The sequence below is a fragment of the Dermacentor variabilis genome, chromosome 3 (genome assembly GCF_050947875.1).
Source record: "Dermacentor variabilis isolate Ectoservices chromosome 3, ASM5094787v1, whole genome shotgun sequence".
Taxonomy (NCBI): domain Eukaryota; kingdom Metazoa; phylum Arthropoda; class Arachnida; order Ixodida; family Ixodidae; genus Dermacentor; species Dermacentor variabilis.
In genome coordinates, this window is record NC_134570.1 from 125072418 (window position 1) to 125098582 (window position 26165).

Here is a 26165-nt window from a genome sequence, read left to right on the forward strand (position 1 = left end):
AACGTAGTTGTCGGAATGTTATATTGCTACAAAAGCTCCACAGAAATGGTATCTAGGCACCACATGTGTAATGTAATGACAAGGAAGTAGTTTTCGATAGAGAGCTGCAAATCCAGCGATTAGCTACAACTGCTGAAAATTTAGTAATTACGCCTGTTTTACGCAAGGCAAATAAAATAAATTAAGTGCTGAAAGGACGACTCAGCAAAGGCACACGCTGTTCTGAAACTATGTCGAGCGCGACAGTTCTTGAAAAAACAATACAAGAAATAAAGACACACGTATGTTTAGGATAGCCATTTAGCTTCCAACAGTAGTTATAATTAGTGCAATATTGTGTCACGTATAAATGCTGGCATCAAATTTTGCGTGTAGGGCATTTTCTTTTCAAAATGCTGAATGGAAGCACCCTCTGTTTGACGCAGATATCGTGAACATGACAACGGAAGCACAAGCCATGAAGCTGTCATCGGACCTGTATTTGACAGCGACAAGCGCTGTAGCGACCCAGATACTGTTTGAGCCAGGAAAGTCTGCAGTTGCGAAAGTTATCGCCACGTGCTCCACACTTCAAACAAACGTCGACCTTTGCGATGCCATCAAAAGCGCCAAAGCAAATCTGCAAGCTCAGTCTTCGAATTTCGCACCGGCAAGTGTGGAGACGGTCATGAAGGCCGGGCCATATATCCTAAGCCGAAAGCGGGTAGTTACCGTTTACACGTACGTGAATAGGAAGACCTGGATCGCCTGACATTTGCAAAGTAACTTTAAGTATTACACTGAAAAGGAAAGTTTAAAATGCACAGATTGCGAGGCAACCGGTTTTGGTGTACGCCCCAATTTACTTCGCCAAAATCGCGGAAATTCAGAGGAATTTTAGTAGAAAGCGGCAACAAGTCTACAGCTATCTGAGTGGTTAGCAAAAACGAATAGCCATACTGGGGACTGCATAAATTAGACCGTGTAAATCATACAAAAATTTCGCCCCTTTGTTGCATAAATATGAGTAGCAGTTACAAGTTACTCTTCTGCATAAGGTGAAGTGGCCAAATTCAGGAAGCTTTTTCTTCCTAAGTGCTGTTTTTCATTTGTTCGCTGCCTTCACTTATCGTGTGTCCGACTTCCCCTAATGGATAGCTCCTGGTCTTCCGAAAAGTTCCAGCTTATGAAGGTTTTTTTGAATATGAACCCTAATTCGTCCGCGCTTAAATTTCGTAAAAGTGCGGCCGCATTCGGTTCTGTCCTGTGTTTGAAAACACCATATATCTGTTACTTTTTTATAATAAAGGAAAGCAGAACACCATCTTCTGAAATGAGCAGCACAAATAATTCTGTGAGAGCAATGGCTGCCCTGTGCTTTGCTGCAGCTTCGACAATCGACATAATGGTTCACTTGCAAAAAACAATTCGTGATATTTGCTCGACATGGCCCCTGACGAACGTCTATTGCCTGCGATGTATTGTAAACAAAACAAGGGGTGAGGGAGGGAGTTGCCTGCGATGTATTGTAAACAAAACAAGGGGTGAGGGAGGGAGCTGCAAGTGATGCCGCCTAGACATACTAACACACAAAACGCTTTACAAAATGTCATCTGCACGTGAAATTTGAGTGTTAACTAGTCAGTTTTGAAGAAGGAAAAGGCATTTATAACCAAGATTCCCTGATCAACACCGCCCTAAAGTACCTATACCACTAACACAATATCAAGAAAGGGGCTGACAGATGGAATAGCACACTGTGGTATACATGTTTTAAACAGAAATAAGGTGCCTCAGAAAGGCTAGCCAGCCTTTTTGAGGCACCTTATCTCTGTTTATAACCTTTGTACCGCATACCACTAATACGTATGAAGCGTGTGTGCGAGAATGACATGACCCAACTTATAATAATTGTTAATCCCATACCCCCAACGTAGCGAGTTGAGTAAATGGATTTTATTTGTCGTACTTTTTCTCTGTGTAGAATTCTGGAGATGAAAAAATTGGGCTTCAGTTGTACAATATATATCCAAGCCTGGTAATGTTTTTATAAAAAGCAAAAATCTGGCACGAAAAAACAAGAGAAAACATGAGTTAAGAGAATTTTGCTTTCTTTTGTAAGGAGAAATGTTATTCAAATCAATTTAGCATTTGCCAATAACCATTTTTTTTCTCGTAAATTTGATAGAAAAGAAAGCGTCGACTTTGAGATAATTTTTTTGGGAAAAAATGTTAGCTAGAATTGGGGGGGGGGGGCAAAAACAGAGACGTCTGAAAGAAATGAGTGCAGACAAGCTTCTCAGGTTGAGAGACTTTTCGACAAATTCCATGGCACAAAATGTTATCCAAATGAGTGGTGATAACGCGGTGAAGCATGCTGGAATAATTAGCACAACTTCAACAGTGATACCTCAATAACGTTCCGCATCTGTTTGTTTTAGGAAAAACCTATTTGTAAAAAAATTTGGTTTGCATCAATGCGACGAATCTCAATTCATGAATGCAGCTTTTAGCTGCATAAACTGGACTCTTGTACAATTTGGCTACCTTCGGTATTGCGGTTTGTTCGTTGCTTTGGCCAACGATAAATCACTTCACCTTCGTGGGCTGCCTTCTAATCTGTAATATAGATTGGCTGGTTGATGCGCTGCGTTGGTCATTAGGGAAGAAAATAGTGTACTGGCCATGCGCATACGTTCTCTCATAACAGGGGTATATGATTAGAAATACATTTCACTACTCGTCAATGTTTGGCAGCTAAAACATGTCTGGCGTATAAAAAGAAGATATAGAACTGTGCAGAGCTTAGTTTTACGTTGTCACAACACTATCATTTAAAACTTTACGCTCTTCGTGACTAAATTCCGCAATGCCACCCCACGCGGAACTAAGTTTCCTTGCTGCTAAAGTTGTGTCGATGTTGTATTACATGCACTTGCGCAGAATTTTTTTCACAGGGGTTTCAATGTTACCAGTTGCTTTAGTTTAAGTGGTCAACATTCCCTTACTACGCACAATATTTGATTAGATACTGGACAAAGCCTCAAGCTATTTTAGAAAAGGTAGTGTCTATTATCCCAAGCCCCGCATAATTTTACGAAATCATCTATAATAACCTTACGTTCCCACATATACGCATATATTTATGTAGTGTTAAATAACAACAATCAAACCCCGGCCCTCAGTCCCCTGCAGCCGCGAAGCAACTGACCACGGCGGCGGTCAGATCTGTGACGCTGCAGAGGGTGCTAAGAATACCTGGCTCCGGACAGGCCGCCATTGGAATCTGAACCTGGCAACGTTTAACGTTAGAACGCTATCTAGCGAGGCGAGTCTAGCAGTGTTATCGGAGGAATTAGAGGGTAGTAAATGGGATATAATAGGGCTCAGTGAGGTTAGGAGGACAAAAGAAGCATATACAGTGCTAAAAAGCGGGCATGTACTGTGTTACCGGGGCTTAGCAGAGAGACGAGAACTAGGAGTCGGATTCCTGATTAATAAGGAAATAGCTGGTAACATACAGGAATTCTATAGCATTAACGAGAGGGTGGCAGGTCTTGTTGTGAAGCTTAATAAGAGGTACAAATTGAAGGTGGTACAAGTCTATGCCCCTACATGCAGTCATGATGACCAGGAAGTCGAAAGCTTTTATGAAGACGTGGAATCGGCGATGGGTAAAGTCAAAACAAAATACACTATACTGATGGGCGACTTCAATGCCAGGGTAGGCAAGAAGCAGGCTGGAGACAAGTCAGTGGGGGAATATGGCATAGGCTCTAGGAATAGCAGAGGAGAATTATTAGTAGAGTTTGCAGAACAGAATAATATGCGGATAATGAACACCTTTTTCCGCAAGCGGGTTAGTCGAAAGTGGACGTGGCGGAGCCCGAATGGTGAGACTAGAAATGAAATCGACTTCATACTCTGCGCGAACCCTGGCATCATACAAGATGTAGACGTGCTCGGCAAGGTACGCTGCAGTGACCATAGAATGGTAAGAACTCGAATTAGCCTAGACTTGAGGAGGGAACGGAAGAAACTGGTACACAAGAAGCCAATCAATGAGTTAGCGGTAAGAGGGAAACTAGAGGAATTCCGGATCAAGCTACAGAACAGGTACTCGGCTTTAACTCAGGAAGAGGACCTTAGTGTTGCAGCAATGCACGACAATCTCATGGGCATCAATAAGGAGTGCGCAATAGAAGTCGGTGGTAACGCCGTTATACAGGAAACCAGTAAGCTATCGCAGGAGACGAAAGATCTGATCAAGAAACGCCAATGTATGAAAGCCTCTAACCCTACAGCTAGAATAGAACTGGCAGAACTTTCTAAGTTAATGAACAAGCGTAAGACAGCGGACATCAGAAACTATAATATGGATAGAATTGAACAGGCTCTCAGGAACGGAGGAAGCCTAAAAACAGTGAAGAAGAAACTAGGAATAGGCAAGAATCAGACGTGTGCGTTAAGAGACAAAGCCGGCAATATCGCTACCAATATGGATGAGATAGTTCAAGTGGCTGAGGAGTTCTATAGAGATTTATACAGTACCAGTGGTACCCACGACGATAGTGGAAGAGAGAATAGCCTAGAGGAATTCGAAATCCCACAGGTAACGCCAGAAGAAGTAAAGAAAGCCTTAGGAGCTATGCAAAGGGGTAAGGCAGCTGGGGAGGATCAGGTAACAGCAGATTTGTTGAAGGACGGTGGTCAGATTGTTCTAGAGAAACTGGCCACCCTGTATACGCAATGCCTCATAACCTCGAGCGTACCGGAATCTTCGAAGAACGCTAACATAATCCTAATCCATAAGAAAGGGGACGCCAAAGACTTGAAAAATTATAGACCGATCAGCTTACTGTCCGTTGCCTACAAAGTATTTACTAAGGTAATCGCAAATAGAATCAGGAACACCTTAGACTTCTGTCAACCAAAGGACCAGGCAGGATTCCGTAAAGGCTACTCAACAATAGACCATATTCACACTGTCAATCAAGTGATAGAGAAATGTGCAGAATATAACCAACCCTTATATATAGCTTTCATTGATTACGAGAAAGCGTTTGATTCAGTCGAAACCTCAGCAGTCATGGAGGCATTACGGAATCAGGGTGTAGATGAGCCATATGTAAAAATACTGGAAGATATCTATAGCGGCTCCACAGCCACCGTAGTCCTCCACAAAGAAAGTAACAAAATCCCTATAAAGAAAGGCGTCAGACAGGGAGATACGATATCTCCAATGCTATTCACAGCATGTTTACAGGAGGTATTCAGAGGCCTGGAGTGGGAAGAATTGGGGATAAAAGTTGATGGAGAATACCTTAGCAATTTGCGATTCGCTGATGATATTGCCTTGCTTAGTAACTCAGGAGACCAATTGCAATGCATGCTCACTGACCTGGAGAGGCAAAGCAGAAGGGTGGGTCTGAAAATTAATTTGCAGAAAACTAAAGTATTGTTTAACAGTCTCGGAAGAGAACAGCAGTTTACGATAGGTAGCGAAGCACTGGAAGTGGTAAGGGAATACATCTACTTAGGGCAGGTAGTGACCACGGATCCGGATCATGAGACTGAAATAACCAGAAGAATAAGAATGGGCTGGGGTGCGTTTGGCAGGCATTCTCAAATCATGAACAGCAGGTTGCCACTATCCCTCAAAAGGAAAGTGTATAACAGCTGTGTGTTACCAGTACTCACATATGGAGCAGAAACCTGGAGGCTTACGAAAAGGGTTCTGCTGAAATTGAGGACGACGCAACGAGCTATGGAAAGAAGAATGATGGGTGTAATGTTAAGGGATAAGAAAAGGGCAGATTGGGTGAGGCAACAAACGCGGGTAAACGACATCTTAGTTGAAATCAAGAAAAAGAAATGGGCTTGGGCAGGACATGTAATGAGGAGGGAAGATAACCAATGGTCATTAAGGGTTACGGACTGGATTCCAAGGGAAGGGAAGCGTAGCAGGGGGCGGCAGAAAGTTAGGTGGGCGGATGAAATTAAGATGTTTGCAGGGACAACATGGCCACAATTAGTCCATGACCGGGGTAGTTGGAGAAGTATGGGAGAGGCCTTTGCCCTGCAGTGGGCGTAACTAGGCTGATGATGATGATGATGATGATGATGATGATGATGAAATTTCGGCGACATATGGGCATATAGCTAGGTGAGCAGGAGGTTCGACTTCCCGCCACGGTGGTCGCACCTAGATGGTGGGGAAATGCAAGAAATAGTCGCGCACTGAGATTTAGCTTCATGGTAAAGAACCCCATGCAGGTAGTCAACGTTGATCCGAAGCCCTCCTCTGCAGCATTTGTCATAGCCTCAGTGTTACTTAGGAAGGTTAAAACAAATCAATCAATCGATCAAACCAAAACTAAATAAATAAATAAATAAATAAATCAGTGTTTGTTCCTGTTTTCGCAGCTGACAGACCTAGGAAAGGTCATGGCGAACTACTCTGAAATGCTGAACACATTGAATGCCGCGCAACTTCAGCCAGTTGTAGACAAGGTCAGTGGGCAGTTCTATGGATGAACTCTATCGCGAAAGGTCACAATGTGAATTTGCTCTCCATTCACTTGCGTTATTTGGTGCTATATTAAAAGGAACATGCTGAAAAGAGCAGTGTCACAATGCCGCGGAAGAAGTTTGAAGTTCCTTGAAGAACCATCCCCCCAAAAATTGAAAAAAAAACAGGATGGTTACGAACGTGTAGCTCCAATTTTTACGCGTTAGTTGTGGTGCAGGGTAGGCATTTTCACTCTCGATGTGGAGCATCAAACGCACTTAGCGTCTATGCAGACTGCACAAGCAATCAAAGTGTTTCTTCGCGAGGCGACTGAGCGTAGCGTTGAGGGTTCGTCCACTTCCCTTTCTTGTTTTTGAAACCAAATGACAGCAGACTGAGCAAGAAGTCAGGAAAAGCTAACGCTTTAAAACACGTTTATGCCACCTTCTGAAGAAGGGATGATGGAGAAATCTGTTTTCGTTAGAACATGAACCACGCCTGTCTTGAAAAATGCCTGACTCCGGTGGTAGGACCTGGCCTAGAGGCTTAAAGAATATCAGTTGTAACTTTCTGACTCGACCCTAGAGCGACAGTACTTGAATAGGCGAACAGGTGTGCAAGGAACGGATTAGCAAGAAGGCTTCAACACTGGAACGCGAGCGTGATCCGAAGGAAACAGTGCAGCGTAAAAAAATTTTAGAATCACCGTAAGAACGGTCAGTGCAAAGCAACTGAATTATTTGTCCCGCATTAGAAGAATTTGAAGCTTGAGGTTTACATTCAACAGACCACTGCAAGATCACCGTGGCCGCAGCGTAGTAGCGTGGTCGTATTTTTTTCTCGAGTACTGTATGTGTTCAAATACATCTATGTAGTCTGACGACTTCCGCCGTAGGACTGGCGTAAGCGTTCACATATTCAAAGTAGTCTACAAAACTGAAAACGTCGCACATGACAATGCGAACACGCACGGAGTGAATCTGAATGAAAGGACCTCACGCCGAATAGTTGAGTCGAGCATCCCCTAACCGGCTACCGCGCGAGACCTTAGCAAGTTTGCTGCGTGAAGTGTAAAACTGGGTACTGCTACTGATGCTTAACAGTTTCATAATATTAAGATATTAGCGCATTATTTCCTGTTTAATGATCCCCTCTTGCAACCTTAATAGCATGCTCCAAGCTAGAAAATTATTTTTCATTTCATTCTTTCATTACGCATCTTTTTGCGAGATTGTGTGAAGGGCTCACGCAATGACTGATTGCGGGCCTGCAATAACAAAGAATTGTTTACACTCACGTGTACAAAAGTGCGTTGCAACTGTCACCGGGAAATGTACTGGGAAACTTCGTACCCGTAATGTTTTTCTAACGGTCGTAGTCTCTTGTTCTTCATAGCGACATCACAGTTTTCTAACTGAAATTTTCGAGCACCAGAATTTACGTGTGTGCCTACTTAGCACACAAAATTTCAGCTCCTCTTCATTCCAACAAATTTTCATCTTCATCGCACAATGTGTATCTGCTTTAACAAACATTATTGCCTGTGCACTGTTCCACTCTTTCAGTCGTCTGATCCCACGGCGAAAGGCGACATCATGAAAGCTGTGAATGCAGGCGTCATTGGTAAGTGTGTACCTAGTCATGAACAGACGTTATTATCCTCTTTTTTAACACGTGTTGGGGATTCTGAGCTCTCGAGATGAGGTTTTCAAAAAATCACGCATGCTCGAATACGGAAGACACAAAGAAAAAATGTTAGAAGTTGTCACGAAGAAAAAGAAGAATATCTTTATTGAATGGTCTGGCGAGTTATTCGGACATTGGGCTAATATCGTCCCCGTCTGAAACTCACTCCCCTTGTTCGCACTCCCACAATGTTGTGTTCGAGGGCTGCCCTGGACTCACAAAGCTTACATTGGTTTGACGAATAAACCTCTGGGTAAGAAACATTCATTACCATCGGGTTTGAAAACGTTCTTGTTTGCAGCTGTCACCAAGCGACCGGGTGTCTCATTCGTTTTGAGGTGTTGTGGCGGAAATTTGCACATCGCCAGTCAGTAGCGTTACGTGATTTCTCTGTAACTCGCCAGGTAATCCTCCCACACCCACCCCTCGCCCGATGTCGCGATCGAGACGGCGGTGGTAGCAGTCACGCTGGCGGCTCGATCCGTAAGCCCTCGAGCCATCCCATGCGCCGTCTCGTTGCCGGCGAGTTAGGTGGTGCGGCGGGTGCCCATACGATGTAAACTTCCTTAATCACGGTCTTGCTCGCGAGTAGTATTTGCAACGCCTCGAGGGAGATGCGGCCATTGGCGTAGTTTCGAAATGCCGTCTGGGAGTCGCTGATTACCACCTCACTCGCGGTGGTTGCCACCGCGAACGCGATGGTTACCTCCTCCACCGTTTCCATGTGCACCGTGCGTACCGGGACGCTAGCCTGGTAAGCGTTCTCAAGCTCTACCACCGGGGGCCGCGAAGCCGCGGCTTCGCGCGTGCTTGGCTGTGTTCGCCAACACCGCGTCTTCACAGTTGCCATACTTTCTCTGTACGTCCTGCGCTCTTTCCTCCTACCGCAGTGGTATTCCGGGCGCATGTTTCTCGGTAGCAGAGGGACAACTAACCTATCCCTGACGTTGCTCGGTGCGTCGAGTTGACGCCGTGTTGAGCGTGACACTCAGTGTCTAAATTTTCTAGTATGTGTCTTCCCGTTCTACTCCTGGAAAGACGTCCGTACTGCGCCATGTTCGGTGCCTCTACAACTTTGCCCACCGCGTTGTGCAGACCCAGATCGAGTAACCTGCTCGTGGTCGTTTTGATCGGTAGCCCTATGGCCTGATTGTACGCCTTTCTGATTAAGCTTTACATCTTTGTCTCCTCCGCTACCTGACACTTGAGGCAGGGTGCCACGTAGGTTATTCGGCTAACTACGAAGACCTGAACTCCTCTGATTATGTTCCCCTCTTTCATCCGCTGTGTCTGTTGGCTATGCGTCTGAGTAACCTGACAGTATGTACGACCACGCCTGCTCGTCTCGTGATGGTCTCGCCGTTGTGGCCGTTCGTCGTGATGTGTAAGGCCAGAACAACCCGCCACCCCGCCCTGTCCCTTGATGCACTACTTCCACTAGCTAAGCACGCGTCTACAGATTATGCCCGCCGCGCTGATGCTCGTGCTCAAACCGCTCGTTACATCGCACAGGACCGTCTTCCTGCCTCGCAGCTGCTTCGAAAGGTCCGTTACAGTAGACTCCGTGCCGCCGTGTTGGCCTGTCTTCGAAACTTCTTTTCTGCTACTCTGGTTGCTACGAGATTTTGCGCCAGGTCACCGTGGTCACATACATGATCGCGCCGTTGGATGGTTGCTCATCATGTTAAGTGTCCTCCACCGACATTGTACATGTGTCCCGTCTCAAGCCGTACATTTGAGCATGCAACCCTTCCCTTGTCTAAGCGACGAGACGCAGCTCCGAGAGCTGAAAGTCATTTTGTAGACCACTCCGGCATTCTGAAGAAGGCGCTCAGCAGGACGCCAAACATGACAAACGAACTTAAAACAACCTTCACGGTTGTGGTTATTCTGTTATGTTCGCTGTGCTTTCTCTCTCTCTCTCTCTCTCTCTCTCTCTCTCTCTCTCTCTCTCTCTCTATATATATATATATATATATATATATATATATATATATATATATATATATATATATATATATATATATATATATATATATATATAACGAAGTTCTGGCAACCACTCGGCGTATATGGGAGATACAGTTTTGCCTACTTTTTATCTACGTCACAATATTGATACAGCGTTTCATCACATGGCACTCACGTGCCGTGCTAGAGTGTATAGTGAAATTATAGCCATGAACAAACACGCTTTTACCATCTGCTATATGAAAATCAAGACAATTTACCGGCTCGGTGTCGTCGCTGTAGGCAGAGCAACGTCCAACAAACTGCTGATCTCTATAATTGACTCAATCATTGCGAATACTTTGTCCTCAGCGTGAGATTGGACTAAGCGTTGCCTGATGGAGCGATAGCTGTGATAACGTAAAACATTTTGTTAACCTAATATGCCTCAAAAGCATTCATTACTTCATAAGGTGCCAGAGGAGGTGCTTACATAAAATTGCTTGTAGTTGTTTATAGCCATACTCCTCATGTATTCTTCATTACGAATATGAATATGAAAATACATTTTTCAATTACCTAGTGGGTTTGGAGACCGTAAAGCGACCAAGCCAACAGAGAGACAAAGAACACTTTTATTTCACCCCAAAAGTACCACGGCCAGTACAGCCGTGTTAAGGTCGACCGAACAGCAAGGACGCGATAGGTAAAGAGAAAACAGCGAGTAACATGAGACCAAGAACACGAATAAAAAATAGACTTAAACGGAATACAAGCGCGTGCTTTGGTTCCTTCATTGCATAATAAGTGGAGACTCCAGAGAAGGTGGCTGTTGCCACAATGTCGATTGTCTTCGCGGATGGATAAACGCCGTTAACCCCCTAGAAACACACAGAAGCATTCGTGTGCTATTTAATAATTCGTTAAAGTAATCTATTATAACTTAGAGTATTCAGTGGTTTGTCATACGCGGGTGGCGGCGAAAAGGAATTCATTTCAATCTATGGACGTTGAATTTTTTTTCGAAATGGTATGGGTGCTTCACGTAACATGTGATTTGTCTGGTCTCTTATCTCCTGGGCTGCAGCTGCGAAGGATTACCTCAAGAAGCTCGGAGACGACTACGGAGACATGAGTAACACATTTTACATCGAACCACTGGAATTTCCGGAAGATCTTATGGCATCCGTCGACGAACATATAATTGGGAAGTACAGGTAAAGATTCAAGCGTTGTCTTTCAATTCGTCGACTGGCCCCAAAAATACGTAATAATCGTTGGTGCAATGTGAAGCAAGTGAGCCCGTTTCAAATCGATTTGAACTGCAAGTGTCAATTTATCATCTGCTTTCCCAAATGTCTTCGTCATTTGCACAGCAATAAGTGTTTTCTGCTGCACTTTATGCGGTGCTGCTAGCCTCCTAAGGCAGTTTACCCTTAAATAATACGCAGAACTTCCCTTTCTACATTTCCCTAGGTCACCGTAAAAGGCACTTGCAAGAATTGTAATGTGTATCTGTAAAGAGAAAGTTTTCTGTCTCATGCAAATAAACTCCAAATTTATAGTTTAAATCTATTTCTAACCTCATGTTAAAACAGGTAAAGGATGAAGTCACTGGACTCAAGCTCAAATAATGCCGCATTGCAAGTTGTTACGCTAGCAACACAGCCTGCTGCTTCCAGCTCCCCCCTTTGAATAGCACAAGACGCCAGGACGATTAAACCTTGTTGTCCAAACTTATTCTGCGCCTATAGAGCACAGGGCCAGGATTACGCGGCATGTTGTTTGAATCGTACCAAAGATGGACGCCAGACGTTTGTTACAAAACATAACTATAAAATAGAGAGAGAGCGTAAACTTTTATTTCAAATCAACAAGATTTGAGTCCGGCGTCTTTTTAGTGGGTCTGGGCACCCGCAGCGGACGCGGTTTCGAGACCTTGTCTCGAAGCGGCTTCCTCGGCTCGCTGAACGGCCCAGAGTTGTGCTGTCAGGTCAGAGCTGAGCAGTGCGGTCATCCAGCGTGACTGGAGGCTGGCGGTAGAAGAGACGGAGGGGTCGGCACTGCCCGACTTGTTTGTTAGGTCCCGACACTCCCATAACATATGATTTAGTGTGGCAACCTCGCCACACGATGTGCATCTCTTTGTAGTGTACATGTCTGGATACATGGCGTGCATGAGTCTGGGGTTTCTGTAAGAGTCTGTTTGTAATTGTGTGAAGTGTACTGCTTGCGTCCTGTCTAACCTAGCGTGAGGGAATGGGTATATGCGTCTTTGTAATTGGTAGTGTGCCATGATGTCGTGAAAAGTGGTCATACGATCCCCCCATGCCCAGACATTTGTAGTACCCCGCGGGGGCTCGTCCTCCGATGCTGCTCGGTGAGTCAGGCCTCGAGCAACGCCGTGAGCCGCTTCGTTGGGGGTGCTCATTCCAGTGTGTGCCGGGATCCATAGCAAATGCCTTCGGTTATCAACGTCGGCATCTCCCTGGTGTATGGGATGTCGCTGGAGTATCTGATACGCCTCTTGCGAGATGCGCCCATTTGCAAAATTGCGAATTGCCATTTGTGAGTCGCAGATCACGTAAGTAGCTGTGGTTTGTGTGAGGGCCAGTGCTATGGCCGCTTCCTCTGCCGCTTCGGCATGTGCCGTGTTCACGGTGACGCTCGTGAGCTGGTTGCCTCGGTGGCTAGTAACTGCCGCCACGAAACTCTTCCTGTCTCGATAGCGGGCTGCGTCGGTGAAGACCACCTCCTTGTCGTTAGAGTAACTTTTGTTCATTTGTAGTGCCCTGGCTTTACTCCTCTCCGTGTGGTGTCGGGGGTGCATGTTGCGAGGCAATGGGGGTACGTATAGTTGCTCGCGTATGGGTCTTGGAATGTCTAGTTTGACGCCGTGTTGCGAGTGGTATGTCATGCCGAGATTTTCAAGTACGTGTCTGACCGGGCGGGTCTTGGATAGGCGTTCAAGTTGGGACACTTGTTGCGCCTCCACGAGCTCTTCGAGCGTATTGTGTAGGCCTAGTTCCAAGAGCTTGGTGGTGCTAACTCCAGGCGCAAGTCCCAACGCACATTTGTACGCCTTGCGAATGAGCGCGTTGAGCTTGTTTTTTTCCGCAACCGTCCAGTTGTGAAACGCTGCCGTGTACCTTATCTGAGAAATGACGAAGGCTTGTATGAATCGGATGACGCTGCCTTCGCGCATGCCCGCGTGTTTGTTGGTGATGCGTCGAATGAGCTGCATCGTGCTGGTGGCCTTTGCCGTTATCTTGCGAAGTGCTTCGCCATTGCCACCCTTATGCTCTATCATCATTCCTAGTACCCGGATTTTCTCTACTATCGGGACGGGTAGGCCATTTGATGCCGTTAATTGGATCTTTTGCTTTTCCAGGGGGGTGTAGCATTTAGGTGGGTGCCCCTTTCTGACTGGTCTATATAGCAGCAGTTCGGATTTTTCGGCCGACCAGGCGAGTCCCGTGCCCACGAGGTAGTTTTCTACGCACTGGATGGCCTGTTGTAAACGTTGCTCGATCGCTTCTTCGCTGCCCGTTGTCGTCCAGATCGTAATATCATCCGCGTATAGCGTGTGATGCAGTCCTTCGATTTGAAACAATCGGTCGGGCAACCCCAGCAGGACGAGGTTGAAGAGCATTGGCGAGATCACCGAGCCCTGCGGGGTGCCCGAGCTGCCGATGTTGATTTGCTCTGACTGTAGTTGTCCCACTCGCATGCGAGCGGTTCTTCCCGTGAGGAAGTCTCGGACGTAGTTGTACGTGCGCAGGCCGAGATTTAGCTTGTCTATTTGTCGCAATATGGCATCGTGGCGAACGTTATCGAAGGCCCTCTTCAGGTCCAGCCCGATGATGGCTCTCGTCGAATGCCCCGGATTGTCTATGATTTGGTGTTTTAGTTGCTGAAGGGCGTCTTGCGTGGAGGGATGTCTTCTGAACCCAATCATGGTGTGTGGAAATAAGTCATTGTCCTCGAGGTAATCCGTGAGTCTATTGAGAAACGCGTGCTCCATTAACTTGCCCACGCAGGACGTGAGGGAGAGGGGCGCAGGTTCTCCAGCTGTAATTTCTTGCCGGGTTTCGGTATCAGTGTGACATTTGCTTCTTTCCATCGCCGGGGTAGCTTGCCGTGCGCCCAACACTCGTTAATGTATTTTGTTAGTTTCTCGATCGACCCGTAATCGAGATTGCGTAGTGCCCTATTGGGTATTCGATCGGGGCCAGGGGCCGACTTAGTGTTCAGCTTTACGAGGGCCGCCTGGATTTCGGCAACGGAGAATTCTTCATCTAGGGTGGCGTTGCTTTCTCCTGAGTAGTCTGGATATATTTGCGGTGGCGTTTGGGATATGTAAAGGCGTTCCGCATCCCGTAGGAACTGTTCTTCCGTTCCCCCGTAAGCGATCAGGTATCGCAGTATCGGTCAGGTACCGCAGTATCGCGGGATCGATCAGGTACCGCAGTATCTGCCACGTGCAGCGCGTGGTGAGTTGACCATCCACCTCCGCGCATTTCTCTTCCCATTGTTGATGTTGCAGGTTAAGCGCGTGCTGTTCTGTTTCTTTGTTGAGCTGTGCTATCCGTTTACGCAGTCTCCTATTGTGTCTCTGTTGTTTCTGGTGAGTTTTGGCTTCCCACATGTGCAGCAACCGGGAGTCTATTGTCTCGAGCCCAGCTGTCGACGGGATCGTTTGCGTCATGCGCTCGATATCCCACCGCAGTTGGTCGGTCCATTGTTCTATATCTTTGATGTCTTCCATCTGTTGCTCATCACGATGCTTGCGTAGCCGATTCCAGTTGGTGATCTTGATTTGACGACCGGTATTGTGTTCCTGCGGACCGCCTTCTGCTTCTATGGAAATAATGTAGTGATCGCTCCCCAAGTCTTGCATGGTGTTTGTCCAAGTGACTTTGCGTGTGTTGCACGTGAAAGTAAGGTCAGGCGTCGTATCAGTGCTTACGCTGTTGCCCTGCCTTGTCGGTTCCGCGGGGTCGGTGACTAGCTCGAGTCCGGCGTATTGCGCCGTTGCCCATAGATGGGTGCCTTTGGGGTGATCGTGCTTGTAACCCCACGCCGTGTGCGCCGCGTTTAAGTCCGCCCCAATGAACAGCTGTTGCCCCTTGGCGAGGTCGATTGCCCGTTTGAAGAGGACATGGAAGCGGTGCTGGCGGCATCTGGGACTGCTGTAGACGTTGAGTACGAAGATGCTGTTGCGGGTCTTGCGTGGTGGAATTAATTCTACGAGAACGTTTTCGATGTCTCTGATTTTGGTGTCGTGTTCTATAGCTGTGTGCGCTCGCTTGACCAGTGTGGTGACGTTTGGTTTCTCCGCCTTGCCTGTTATAGACTGGTACCCCGCGAGTTTGGCGGGACCATTCGTTTCCTGGAGTATGATGACGTCTGGGCGTTCGGGGATCGTTTTCAGGTATTGTAAGTGCGCTCGTTTGTTTTGGTAACTTCTGCAGTTCCACTGCCATATTGTGTGTTTTTGTTTCGATGAGTGTCAGGCCATGTTTATATCTTGTTACATGTGTCGCGCCGCTTCCCTATGCGGCGGTACGATCGTGCTGTTTGCGGCTTCTAATCTCGCCAGTCTGAGGTGAACACTCTCCAGGCTCCGCTGGATGGTACGCGTGATGGACGCGATGATCGTTTCCTCGAGAGTGCTGAAGCGAGCCTCGAGTGCATATATTCGCGCGTCGCGTATCGCTGCGCGCGTGCGCTTGGGTCGTGTTGCCTCTGTAAGGGCGGGAGTGGGTCTTCGTTTGGTATCGGGGAACTCGACCTCGTCGACCTCTATGGGTTCCTCTTCTGTTCTTTGCGTGGCCTGAGTGGTATGTGAGGGAGTGGGTCTGCGTTTAGTGTCGGGGTATACGACTTCGTCGTCCTCTATGGGTTGTTCGTGAGTTTCATGCATGGCCTCTGTATCGGTACCGCTCTTCATGGCATGCTGGAGTTGTTGTATGAGGTCGTCTTTTGCGCGAATCTGTTTCTGCATGAGTTCTATTTGCTTCTGCAGCGCTTGTATCGCCTGTGTTAATTTAGTTAGCTCCGTCTCTGTTTTAGCGGGTGCTTTGTCGCCAGCCTTCGCGGTTGGTGCTCGTTTTCCCGTGACCGCATCTGCCCAGCTCACCTTCTCGGTGGTTTCGGTGTCTCTTGTTGAGGTCCTTCTGGGGGTGCGGCTGCGAGACCGGCGTTGCTGCTGCTGCCGTGGGTTTGGGGTGCGGCTTCGGGACCGGGAGCGGCCTCGGCTGCCGGTCCTGGATCTCGAGCGCGGCTTGCCGGTGGGACTGGTGGCTTTGGCGGCCGCCTCCGCTTCCTCGCCGGCCCTGTGGCGTTCCCATTGCCTCTTTGTCCCGACGTAGGGGGTCTTGTACCTTGCGCGGCAGTTGCGATCCGCCGTCATGTGTGTTCCCCCGCACAGCTTGAAACGTGGGGAGCACTGGTGGACGGGGCCTGGGTTGAGGGCGTCACAACCACGGCACACTTTGTCCTGAGGATTGGGGCACACGTCCATGCGGTGACCGAGTCTCCCGCAGCCGTGACACATGTCGATTTGCTTGCGATACAGGGCGCAGCGAAGGAGGGCGCCGCCGTACCTGACGTAGGAGGGCACTCGCGGTCCTTGAAAGGCCACTATGACCGTCTTGGTATTACCGAGCCGTTTGGCTGCCAGGGCGTGGGGGTTGGGGGCGGGAACGATGTTGGTGTGAATGGACTTGGCGTCCTCCTCCAACGGGAATTCCCCTGATGATTCCCTTCACCGTGTAATCGGGGGCCGTCTCATAGGCACTGACCTCGTGGCGGCGATCACCTATGGTGATGGCTTCTAATTGTCTGTACTTAGCGGCGTGAGTAGCGTGAGGTGTATTCACGACTATGATATTTTGGCGGTTGTTGGTGCACACCGTGTCTTCCCCTGCTTCTTGCCCCGGTACGTTGGCCGCCCCCGGTAAATGGCCGATGCGAGGAGCACGGTTCCGGTGGCGGCAACGTCGAGGCCTCCTCTTGGTCGTATCACGACGTTGAAATCACTTCGTGGGAGTAGTGGCATTTTACTGTTCCTGATGACTTGCTGCTTGACGTTACGCTGTCTTTGACGCGAACGCTGTCGGTCGCCGTTCGCTCCCTCGCCGGTGCGGGAGTGGGTTCAGTTCTGGGTGTTGCTTTGCGCGGCCTCGCGTTTGAATTGGGTCTTGTATCGAATGGTGCACCAACCGTTGCCTTGGAGAAACTCTTCAGGGGAGATGTCCTCCCCGTTCACTTGAACTTCCATCACTGCTCCGGCGAAGCGAGCTCCGGCGAGGGTTAGCGTGGAGCTGGTCAAAAGCCTCTGTGATTGGGAAGAAAGTCGTTTCCCACCTTGAATATGGTGCCAGTAGAATCTTGGTGACTTCCTGCATACGCTGGTGTTACATTCATGAGGTGAATGAGCGATAAGCACAGCGAAATTCTTGGAAAACGGAGCCGACGTGAAGTGCGTTCGCTCCCTTGAAGATGTGAATTTTTTTACATTCCGTTTGCTGACGTAGCAAAGCACGGAAAACACGTTTACATGTTATTTTCGATGAAGCTTGAACATACGTGACCAATTTCTACCTTTTATCTAAACCAAACTCGCCGAAACAAGTTGAACCACTCAGAATCGGACCAAGGATAGTTTGTCAAAAAGCTGTTCCGGGTAAATTTTATTGTGCGCGTGTGCTGTCTGTTTTTTAGCACCACGACCCCGTAGTCATGCTCGGCGTTTGGTATACGTGTCCAGTTACGACCACATTTTCCCGAGATGCTTGGTCAGGCGTTGAAGCATACGTTTGTTTCACTGGTTCCGTATAAACATTTCATCGAGGGTGCACATACATCGGCAGCAATAGCTAGAGGTAGGAATAAAAAAAAATCTTAGTACCAGCAGTTCGTTAAATATCTCAGGGCATCCGCTTCCTTTCGTTTACACTGTGAGGTCTGTTCACTACTCTTCAGTGCGATCATAAGTCATACTTCGCCCGCGGAGGCGGAGGTAAATTCCAGTGCCATATATCAAAACACGTCGTTACATCAGTAATTCTGCTGTTACAATGTCTCAGCGGGAAATTTGTCTAGTTCAGCATAAAATTATGTATTTTTCTAGAGAGTGCCTAAAAACCCCAGATCTGAAGAAACTTCCCTAGAGTTGGCAGCACTGGTTTCACTTCACGTCAGTAGACCTGCACTCTACGAGCAAACTTAAAGTCACTCAGGCGATCAAATAAATATATATGGTTTTTTTGCAAGGAAGTAGTATTTTTTATAGCCCGGATTTGTACAGTATAAAATTTCTCACGCATTTTATGAGTGAGCGGAGCACATTAATCTATATTATGCGATGCTTAAACAAGCGTGGTGCACGTTTGTTTAGTCATGGTTTGCAGCAATGGCACCTTATGCTAGTAAATAATGATACTATTCGGGTAGCTCCCCTTGTTGCCCATGAAAGTTATTTTCTAGTGTTGTGTTCTAAAGTTGTGGCAGCGTTGAAGTTTGATATTGCAAGAGGGCTCATCACCTCGAGAATACCCACAACGTCAATGCATGGAAATCCGACCGCCAGCAATTCTCTAGCCAACCCTCCTCCTCCCCCCCCCCCCGCGCCACCTTTGGGAGAAAAGACCTTAACTGGCGATGCAGACGGCAAGCTTCAAAAGCTACTCAACGTAATCGACGGGCTAAATCCGTCTGTGGAATATGCGAATTTTTAGGGGTGCTGCAAATTGTGAAGCCCAATTTATAGATGGAGGTGATACACAGCATACATCTTCGCACCCTTAGTGTTTCTAGCTTGTCCCATGTGTAACACCCTTTCTCGTAAAGATTATATAGAATGGTTGATAGACGACAATTCTGGCTGTCTAATTCTACGACTTTTCGTGGCAAGCAAAGATCCGAGATCTATGGTTATAGCACCTCAAGCTTATCGGTGAATGTTATTTTTCTGTGTATATTTCCCTCTGCTAACTCACTCCTGCTATGGCGCTTATTGCGCTGCGGCATGTACAAATACATATGAGTCGTGAAAGACGACACGAAAACTACATGAAATAAACTTTATTACAGTAGTGATACTCCAACTCTCGTGTCCAGTATATCGTTGCGGACGAGGTGATTGTAATTAAACACTGTTTTCAAATATGCCTCCACTCACGACAGGTGATACTTCGAGCTCGCCCCCGTGCACAATACTTGCTTCACAGCCTCAGGGATAATAGCGCTAGCCACGCCCCAGACCAGCGCCTTGTAAGCGTGCTAGCAGGTTTTACTGCGCATTTACTCTATTCGCCCCGTCGTAGGAAGTTCCAGCCTTTCGTGTTGGGGTTCAGTGGCTTCAACGCAGCTCTGGTGGGCCTGCTGCTGGTGTGCCCTACGACGCTGTACGCGTGTGGCCTCTGCGTGGTCGCGTGGGCGCCGGCCCAGGGCTGCTGCACCTACCGATCGGGTCGCTGGTGTTTCTCTCTAGGCGCATGCGTCTTCGTGCTGCTCTTCGGTTTCACTGTGCTGCTCACCTTGGCTGGTCTCGTCGCGGCCTTCATGGCTACACGCTGCGGATGCGCGCTAGCGGCGGACCTTAAGCAGGCTGGGGTCGCCGCTGTCGTTAGGTGCGCACCACTGGCAATAATATGTATATTTAGTCCTTTGTGACGTCCATTATTTGAACCCTCGAAGCAAATTTTCGCCGTCGCCGCCATGTTTCGTACATCTCAATGCGATAGCGATTACATGGACACCCTCGGCACCCGCCGTGGTTGCTCAGTGGCTATGGTGTTGGGCTGCTGAGCACGAGGTCGCGGGACCGAATCCCGGCCATGGCGGCCGCATTTCCGCGGAGGCGAAATGCGAAAAACACCCGCGTACTTAGATTTAGGTGCACGTTCAAGAACCCCAGGTGGTCGAAATTTCCGGAGTCCTCCACTACGGCGTGCCTCATAATCAGGCAGTGGTTTTAGCATGCAAAACCCAATAATTTAATTCAATTTTTAACACCCTCGGCGAATTTTTACCATCGTCTTCACCTTCAGCGTTGTCGTGGGGCTCTGCGTATGAGTAGGTGCGTGTGTGGTGCATGTCTATGCATGCCGTAGGTGCAAGTTATATTGCTATACTATTTGACAGCGAAAGATGCTCAAACCATGCCTTACATTCTTGACAATATTATTACTGAGAATTTTGACAATATCAGCCCGCAAAGAAACGTCATCAAGCATAACATTCACCGCCCATTTAGGCTTTGTCATAAGTATTCTCGAGCTACTAAATGATGAAAGTGCCGAATAATATCACCGCTGACACCTCAAAAGATGTAATTTTTCCGGCGCGGCTCTTTACCGGCACCATACTGGTGCGTGAGCAATGTCAGTACAGGCACTACCCGACGCATTCATGCTTTTAAGGGTGTCGGAAATGATGGCGCACCCACGTATGTCGCGTCCGCGTTAGTCGGACCCGCGTATAGTAAGGACACCGTTGGAAGAGTTCAAGCGCAACACTACGTCTTGCTATCAGAGTCAATGCTTCGCCCAGCTGATGAAGCGGCTGATCTTTATCTATAGCTCTGTTCACGCATGGCGGGCATGAGTTCGAGAGCTTGACCAACTCTTTCCAGGTCGGGAAGGAACGCCAAGAAAAAGAAATACTCGCTTTTCCGTAATCGGGAGTAGATATTAGCATGAAATGCCTACCGTAAAAGCGGAGCGATTGGAGATGATACTAGCCACAAACTTAAAATGCGCGTACGGCACGTTCTCAATGGGGCACCCCACCGCACCACATCGCAGCCCGCCATACTGTGTCCATATGGACGCAATAGGGATCCTGTCACAGACAGAATCTCATTGAATGTCTCGTCTCGGTCAAACATCCATCCGCGATTCACCAGACGCTACTGGCTTCGACGCTGCCGGACGCTACAGGCGCGGCCGGCGCTCCGGACATGTCGCGGACCTTACGCACTGTTGCAGTTGCAAAGACCACAGCCAGCCCTTTCCCAGAGCCAAAACATGACAATTAAGTATATAGTGCCCTGTATCTCCCTTTGGAACGTCGCCATCGCAAATTACAAATAAGACTTCGGCGTAATAGAAGTTACAGCTTGAGTGAAATTGTAACCGTAATTTGGAAGAACTTGGAAGTAATATTTATGTAACTAATTTGGGAAGTAACTAGCGTATGTAATGCGGTCTTGATTGGTTGCTCAGATGATGTCTTATTGTTCACGCCACTTGCTCGGATGTTCTCGTTTCAGTGCCCGGATAACGACTCTGGCTTTTGGTTCTAGGTCTCTAAAAGGTCGCCGACAACTCGAGCTAAAAGTATTATATGCTTAAAAGCAAAACAGACGCCCCCAAAATGATGAAATAAATTACAATTTTTACGTTCCGGGGGCCACCACACGGAAATGCTGTGAGCAATGAACGTGTAAGAGCAAGGACGCGTGGTACATGTAGGTGGTTGAGTACATGACGTAGGGTGCAAGCGTGAACAAGGTTAAGATTGCCTTGTTTCAATTCAAACTTCGCGCTGCTGCCACGTAAACTGCATAAATGAGGCATGTATAAGAAAAAAAAATATCTGTCTGCGAAGGTGTCTGTTTATCTCTTCGATAAGAGTAGCGGGACAGGAAGTTATTAATAGAAGACTTCGGGAAGGTCTGTCGGAGATTGGTTTTTCTAGCCTGGAAGTCTGCGCTAGTGGAAGCGAAAGAAACGCAAAAAAAAAGCGTAATCATCAGTGATAGCGGTAGAAGTGCAAACCCCTGTACATATTCTGGGTCAAAACATATAATTTAAGACATAAAATGAGTTTTCATTATGTATGAAGATCAGAAATTAAAGCAACCTTGGATGGCTTTCATGAAACTAGGCAGATTTGGCTTCCTTTATTATTGGTGTGGCGCACCACTGCCGTAGAACGGTCCAGGACTCAGTACAGTAAAATGCGGTGCACAATACATGCTGACATGTGAACACAGACTAATTCCGCGACATCTGAAAACGAAGCGGTATTCGAGCGTGCATTCGAATATTGCATTGCATTTAGCCGTCACCGCTTCGTGCTTCACGCAAAAAGCAGTAATCTTTCTTGATTTCAAAAATCCAGAGAGATTATATTTTAATGAGCTTAAAATAAATCATTCCTATCATCTTCTCTGTATGCTCTTCGTCCCTGAAAATGTAGACAAAGCGCAAACTAGACGCTTTCTAAGTTAACCATGCAATGCCCAAACACATATCCGCCACTAAGAAAGGTTGAAGAACATGTTTATTTCTGTTATAGAGAGTACATTTTGCCTCCCCAAATACAATGGCATTTTCTCTTCTGGATAGCCTAAAAGTTGTTTACTGCAATGTCGAGAACAGAAAACCTATTCCTGCATACCTATTGGGGTCCTATATATATATATATATATATATATATATATATATATATATATATATATATATATATATATATATATATATATATATATATATATATATATATATATATATTGGTTATGCATTGTGCGGCCGATGCTTAAACCAGAAGTTTGAGTGAGTTATCAAAATAGTGTAGCATATGGAATACATTGTCACTACAAGGTTAAAAAGAGCCCTCCCCCTACACTCCTCCATAGCACACAGTGGGATAAATTTCAGAGATAATAGACAGTTAACAGACATCATTTCTTTAAATTGTGTAAATCTTACTCTAGTCACTATGATTGAAGAAGCGCCTACCTATACAATATACTTTCGTTCCTTCCTCATATGACGATTGTGTACAAATTTTTAAGCGAGAGCCTTACTGGCCGCGACCTTGAGATTTCGCCGTGGCCGTGCTCCGACGAGGCACATGACGTGACACCACGTTCCTCGTCACACCGCGTTCCTCGTCGTTGCGCTCGCCTCCGCTTGCTTCGCCAGCTGCGTCGTATGCCTGATAACATGTCGGAGGATCGCAAAGGAGAGTTCGCGTGCGACGCAACCACTGTTGAGGTAGCAGTATGGACGGCGGAAATTCTGATAAGCAGGAGGAGGCCTGGAATCGACATCGGAACTAGGTTGCCCAGGAAACAGACGAACACCGCGCCGAAGGACTGTGCAAACGCCGCATCTTAACTAGAGAACCATACTAACCTGGACTTGCAATCTAGATTAACCAAGGCTAACCACGCTATGCCTTAGCTTTCGCTACGTATATCCTGCATAGCCGAACTAAGCCACTGCCAATTTTGGTTTGGCGTTCGCTCTGTACTTTGTTGTTTGCTTATTGTTTCCAATAAATCGAAGTGTTCTGGCCGGCCCATACATTCGTAAAAGAACTCAATTTGTGCAAAAAACCGAGCAGGGTATTTTGATAGACATGTTATTCAGTCAAGATCTCTTGGTGTAGACGGCGAACCGCAACGAAACCTGTTTTTGAATAGGTTATTGCCATCGCTGCTGCAAACTTAACAGCGAAGTTCTTTATGGGTAGGGATCCGTGCATCTTGCGGTGACGCGCCGACCCACGGTGGAGGTCATGCAGGCTTCAAGCCACTCCGACAACTTGCAAAAATCAATTTAATATCTTGGGTCGGCCCATATAGAACCGCTATCACACATTAAGCCGATAAGAATCGATAGTACTCTTTGACCTACGTCGGCCGTTTGTACGTTCTCACCGCGTTCCCAGCGCTTGCGTACTTTCGTTTCCTCCCGCCCTCCTGTGGTGGGGGTCCCGTCGAAGCGTCATGCGTGTCTAGTTTCCTCTGTTTCCTCGGGGCGGCCGTCCCGTAGTCTACGCGAATGTATATAAAAATTGCGGTAATTTATTTCGTACGTTTGTTGAAAATGCTCTGTCACCTCTGTGTCGTGTGGTAAGCAGCTTTGCTGGTCAACCACCTTCACAGAGTGGAATCGTGCATGATTTTTGTTTGAAAGGCGTTTGACCGTGCACGAAGTTTGCTTGTTTGCGATGCACAATGATATATATCGGGCCAAAAAGGATCAATATATATATATATATATATATATATATATAGATATATATATATATATATATATATATATATATATATATATATATATATATATATATATATATATATATATCTGCTCACAGCAGGGAAGTACATCTACAGTTGGTATTCCACTTGGCTTCGCGTGTTTCCGGTATAACCACAGGCCAGCTTGCCCGCAGGTATGCGACGTCTACATTTTGACACCAGAAGCTAGTTTAAATTTGTACTGCAGAAACTGGGTGCGTATTTTCAAAAACCTCTTACACTAGAATTGTTCGCAGAAGAAAATTTCAAGCAATCCTGATGATGGACGTCTTAGCCAAAACGGCCTGCCGATGGCACAGAGCATTTACACACAAAAAAGTATGCCAGGCCACTGAATTGGGCATCTAAAAAGAGTGTTCAGAAATCTTTTAAGATCGCGTATAGCGTGTACGCGGCTGTGAAACATGCTAGTTTCACTCAATAAGCAGCGAAGCTTACACTCATGGGTGTTACTGAGAAACCACAGTGTGTCCATAACGAAACTGCCGCGTCTCTTGCCACATTCGGCTCTGAAAAACCTTCCTCTTGCCGCACAAAACAAACCTAACGACGATAAACTTCATATAAGCTTAGCGAAATGGGCCCGCAGGTATTTGGTCCAGCTCGTGCAGATTCACACCGACGACGACAGCGTGGCCAGTAAGCTTGTGACCTCCGTCAGCTCCGACTACCTGCTGGACGTGGCGAAGCGCTTCGGCTCCTGTCGCACGGAGCCTCGCAGTGCCTACCGCCTGCTGGGCGAGCCGTTCGTTCGCAACGCGTCGAAGGCGATCGGCCACGAGAAGCTTCTCTCTTTCCTCTGGGAGGGCTTCGACCAGAAGCAGCTGGACGCGCATCTGCAGTTCATCGGCGGTTCAGTGGGGAGCGTTGCGAACCCGAGCCAGCTGTCCGCTCTGGCCACAACTCTGGAGAAGCTGCAACACTTCGAACTGCAGGCGCTGAAGATCCAAGAGATCGAAACGAAGGCGAGCGTCCAACCTACCCTAACTTAATTATCTTGGAAGGTTGAAACATGGTGACTAGCTGGTGCGCTTGAGCGCCGAGAGAAATCAAGGAGACAGAACAACGTATATGAGGGTAGCGCTCATTGCGACCTAACGGACAGTCCACGCTTGTCTTCGTTGGTATACTTGAGAAGTCTCCCCAATTTTTCGTATCGTGTAAAAATTTGGTTTTCTTTATGTGTTTACGAATGTTTCGTCAAGTTTTACGAAAAACGCAGTTCACGGTTGAGTACCGCTACTCCGTCTCGGGACTTCCGTTGGTAGTCTTTCGACAATGAAAGAATTGATGAAAACGGGGTACTTGCTTCGAGAAAGATTATGTACAGGTAATTTTTGAAGGAGCAGAAATCAGCGCCTCTGTCAGGTGAAAAAAACAGCTTTTTTTGTTAGTATTTGCTGCACCTAGCCTGTTGCGTTTCGGCTGCGTCTAATTGTGACTCCGCATTATTTTAGAGTGCGTATCTAGACATGGAAAGCGTGCATTCAGGGGCTAGGTTTTAAAAAAAATTGCTATCACGCAGATTGTCTACGAGGTTCCGCTCATGAGATATATCACTGCTGTGTCGGTCAAACGGGATGATCTATTAAAGACAGCCTATGAGACAATACCGCTTCATTCAACGGCTCCCCTTACAGTCATCTGGTCCCCAATTGCCAGCACTTCGGGTGTTTCCCTAGCTTTGAAGAATGCAAAATAGTCAAGAAGTACCGTGAATTGCGTGCAGGCGAGATCTTCGAAGCTTTCACAATTTTTACTCGCAGCGAAGCGCGCGTCAGTTCTCCATCACTCTTTGTATAAACCAAAGGGATAGCGTATCTGCCATGCTGACTGCATTCTCTTTGTCATGTTTATTCTTTCTGGATAACTTTGTATACCCTCCTCGGAAATAAAGAATTCGGTTGTTAGTTAAAATAAAAGAAAGAAAACAGAGCGGTCTGTCCTGTAGTTGTGCTGCTGTGTCCCGTGTGG

General features: G+C 47.0%; 1 protein-coding gene across 3 annotated transcripts in view; it reads right to left on the bottom strand.

Annotated features, from left to right (window-relative positions):
• LOC142574155 (uncharacterized) overlaps positions 1-26165 on the bottom strand; it is a 155766-nt gene that overhangs the window by 92428 nt on the left and 37173 nt on the right. Inside the window, exon 5 of one of the 3 annotated variants that reach the window (XM_075683311.1) lies at positions 17736-18009. The exons of the other annotated variants lie outside the window; for them this stretch is intronic. Within the exon in view, the coding sequence (XP_075539426.1) occupies positions 17930-18009 (80 nt within the window). The 3' untranslated portion in view covers positions 17736-17929. Of the gene's footprint in view, positions 1-17735; positions 18010-26165 lie in introns of those variants that run through there. 3 annotated transcript variants of the gene reach the window in all.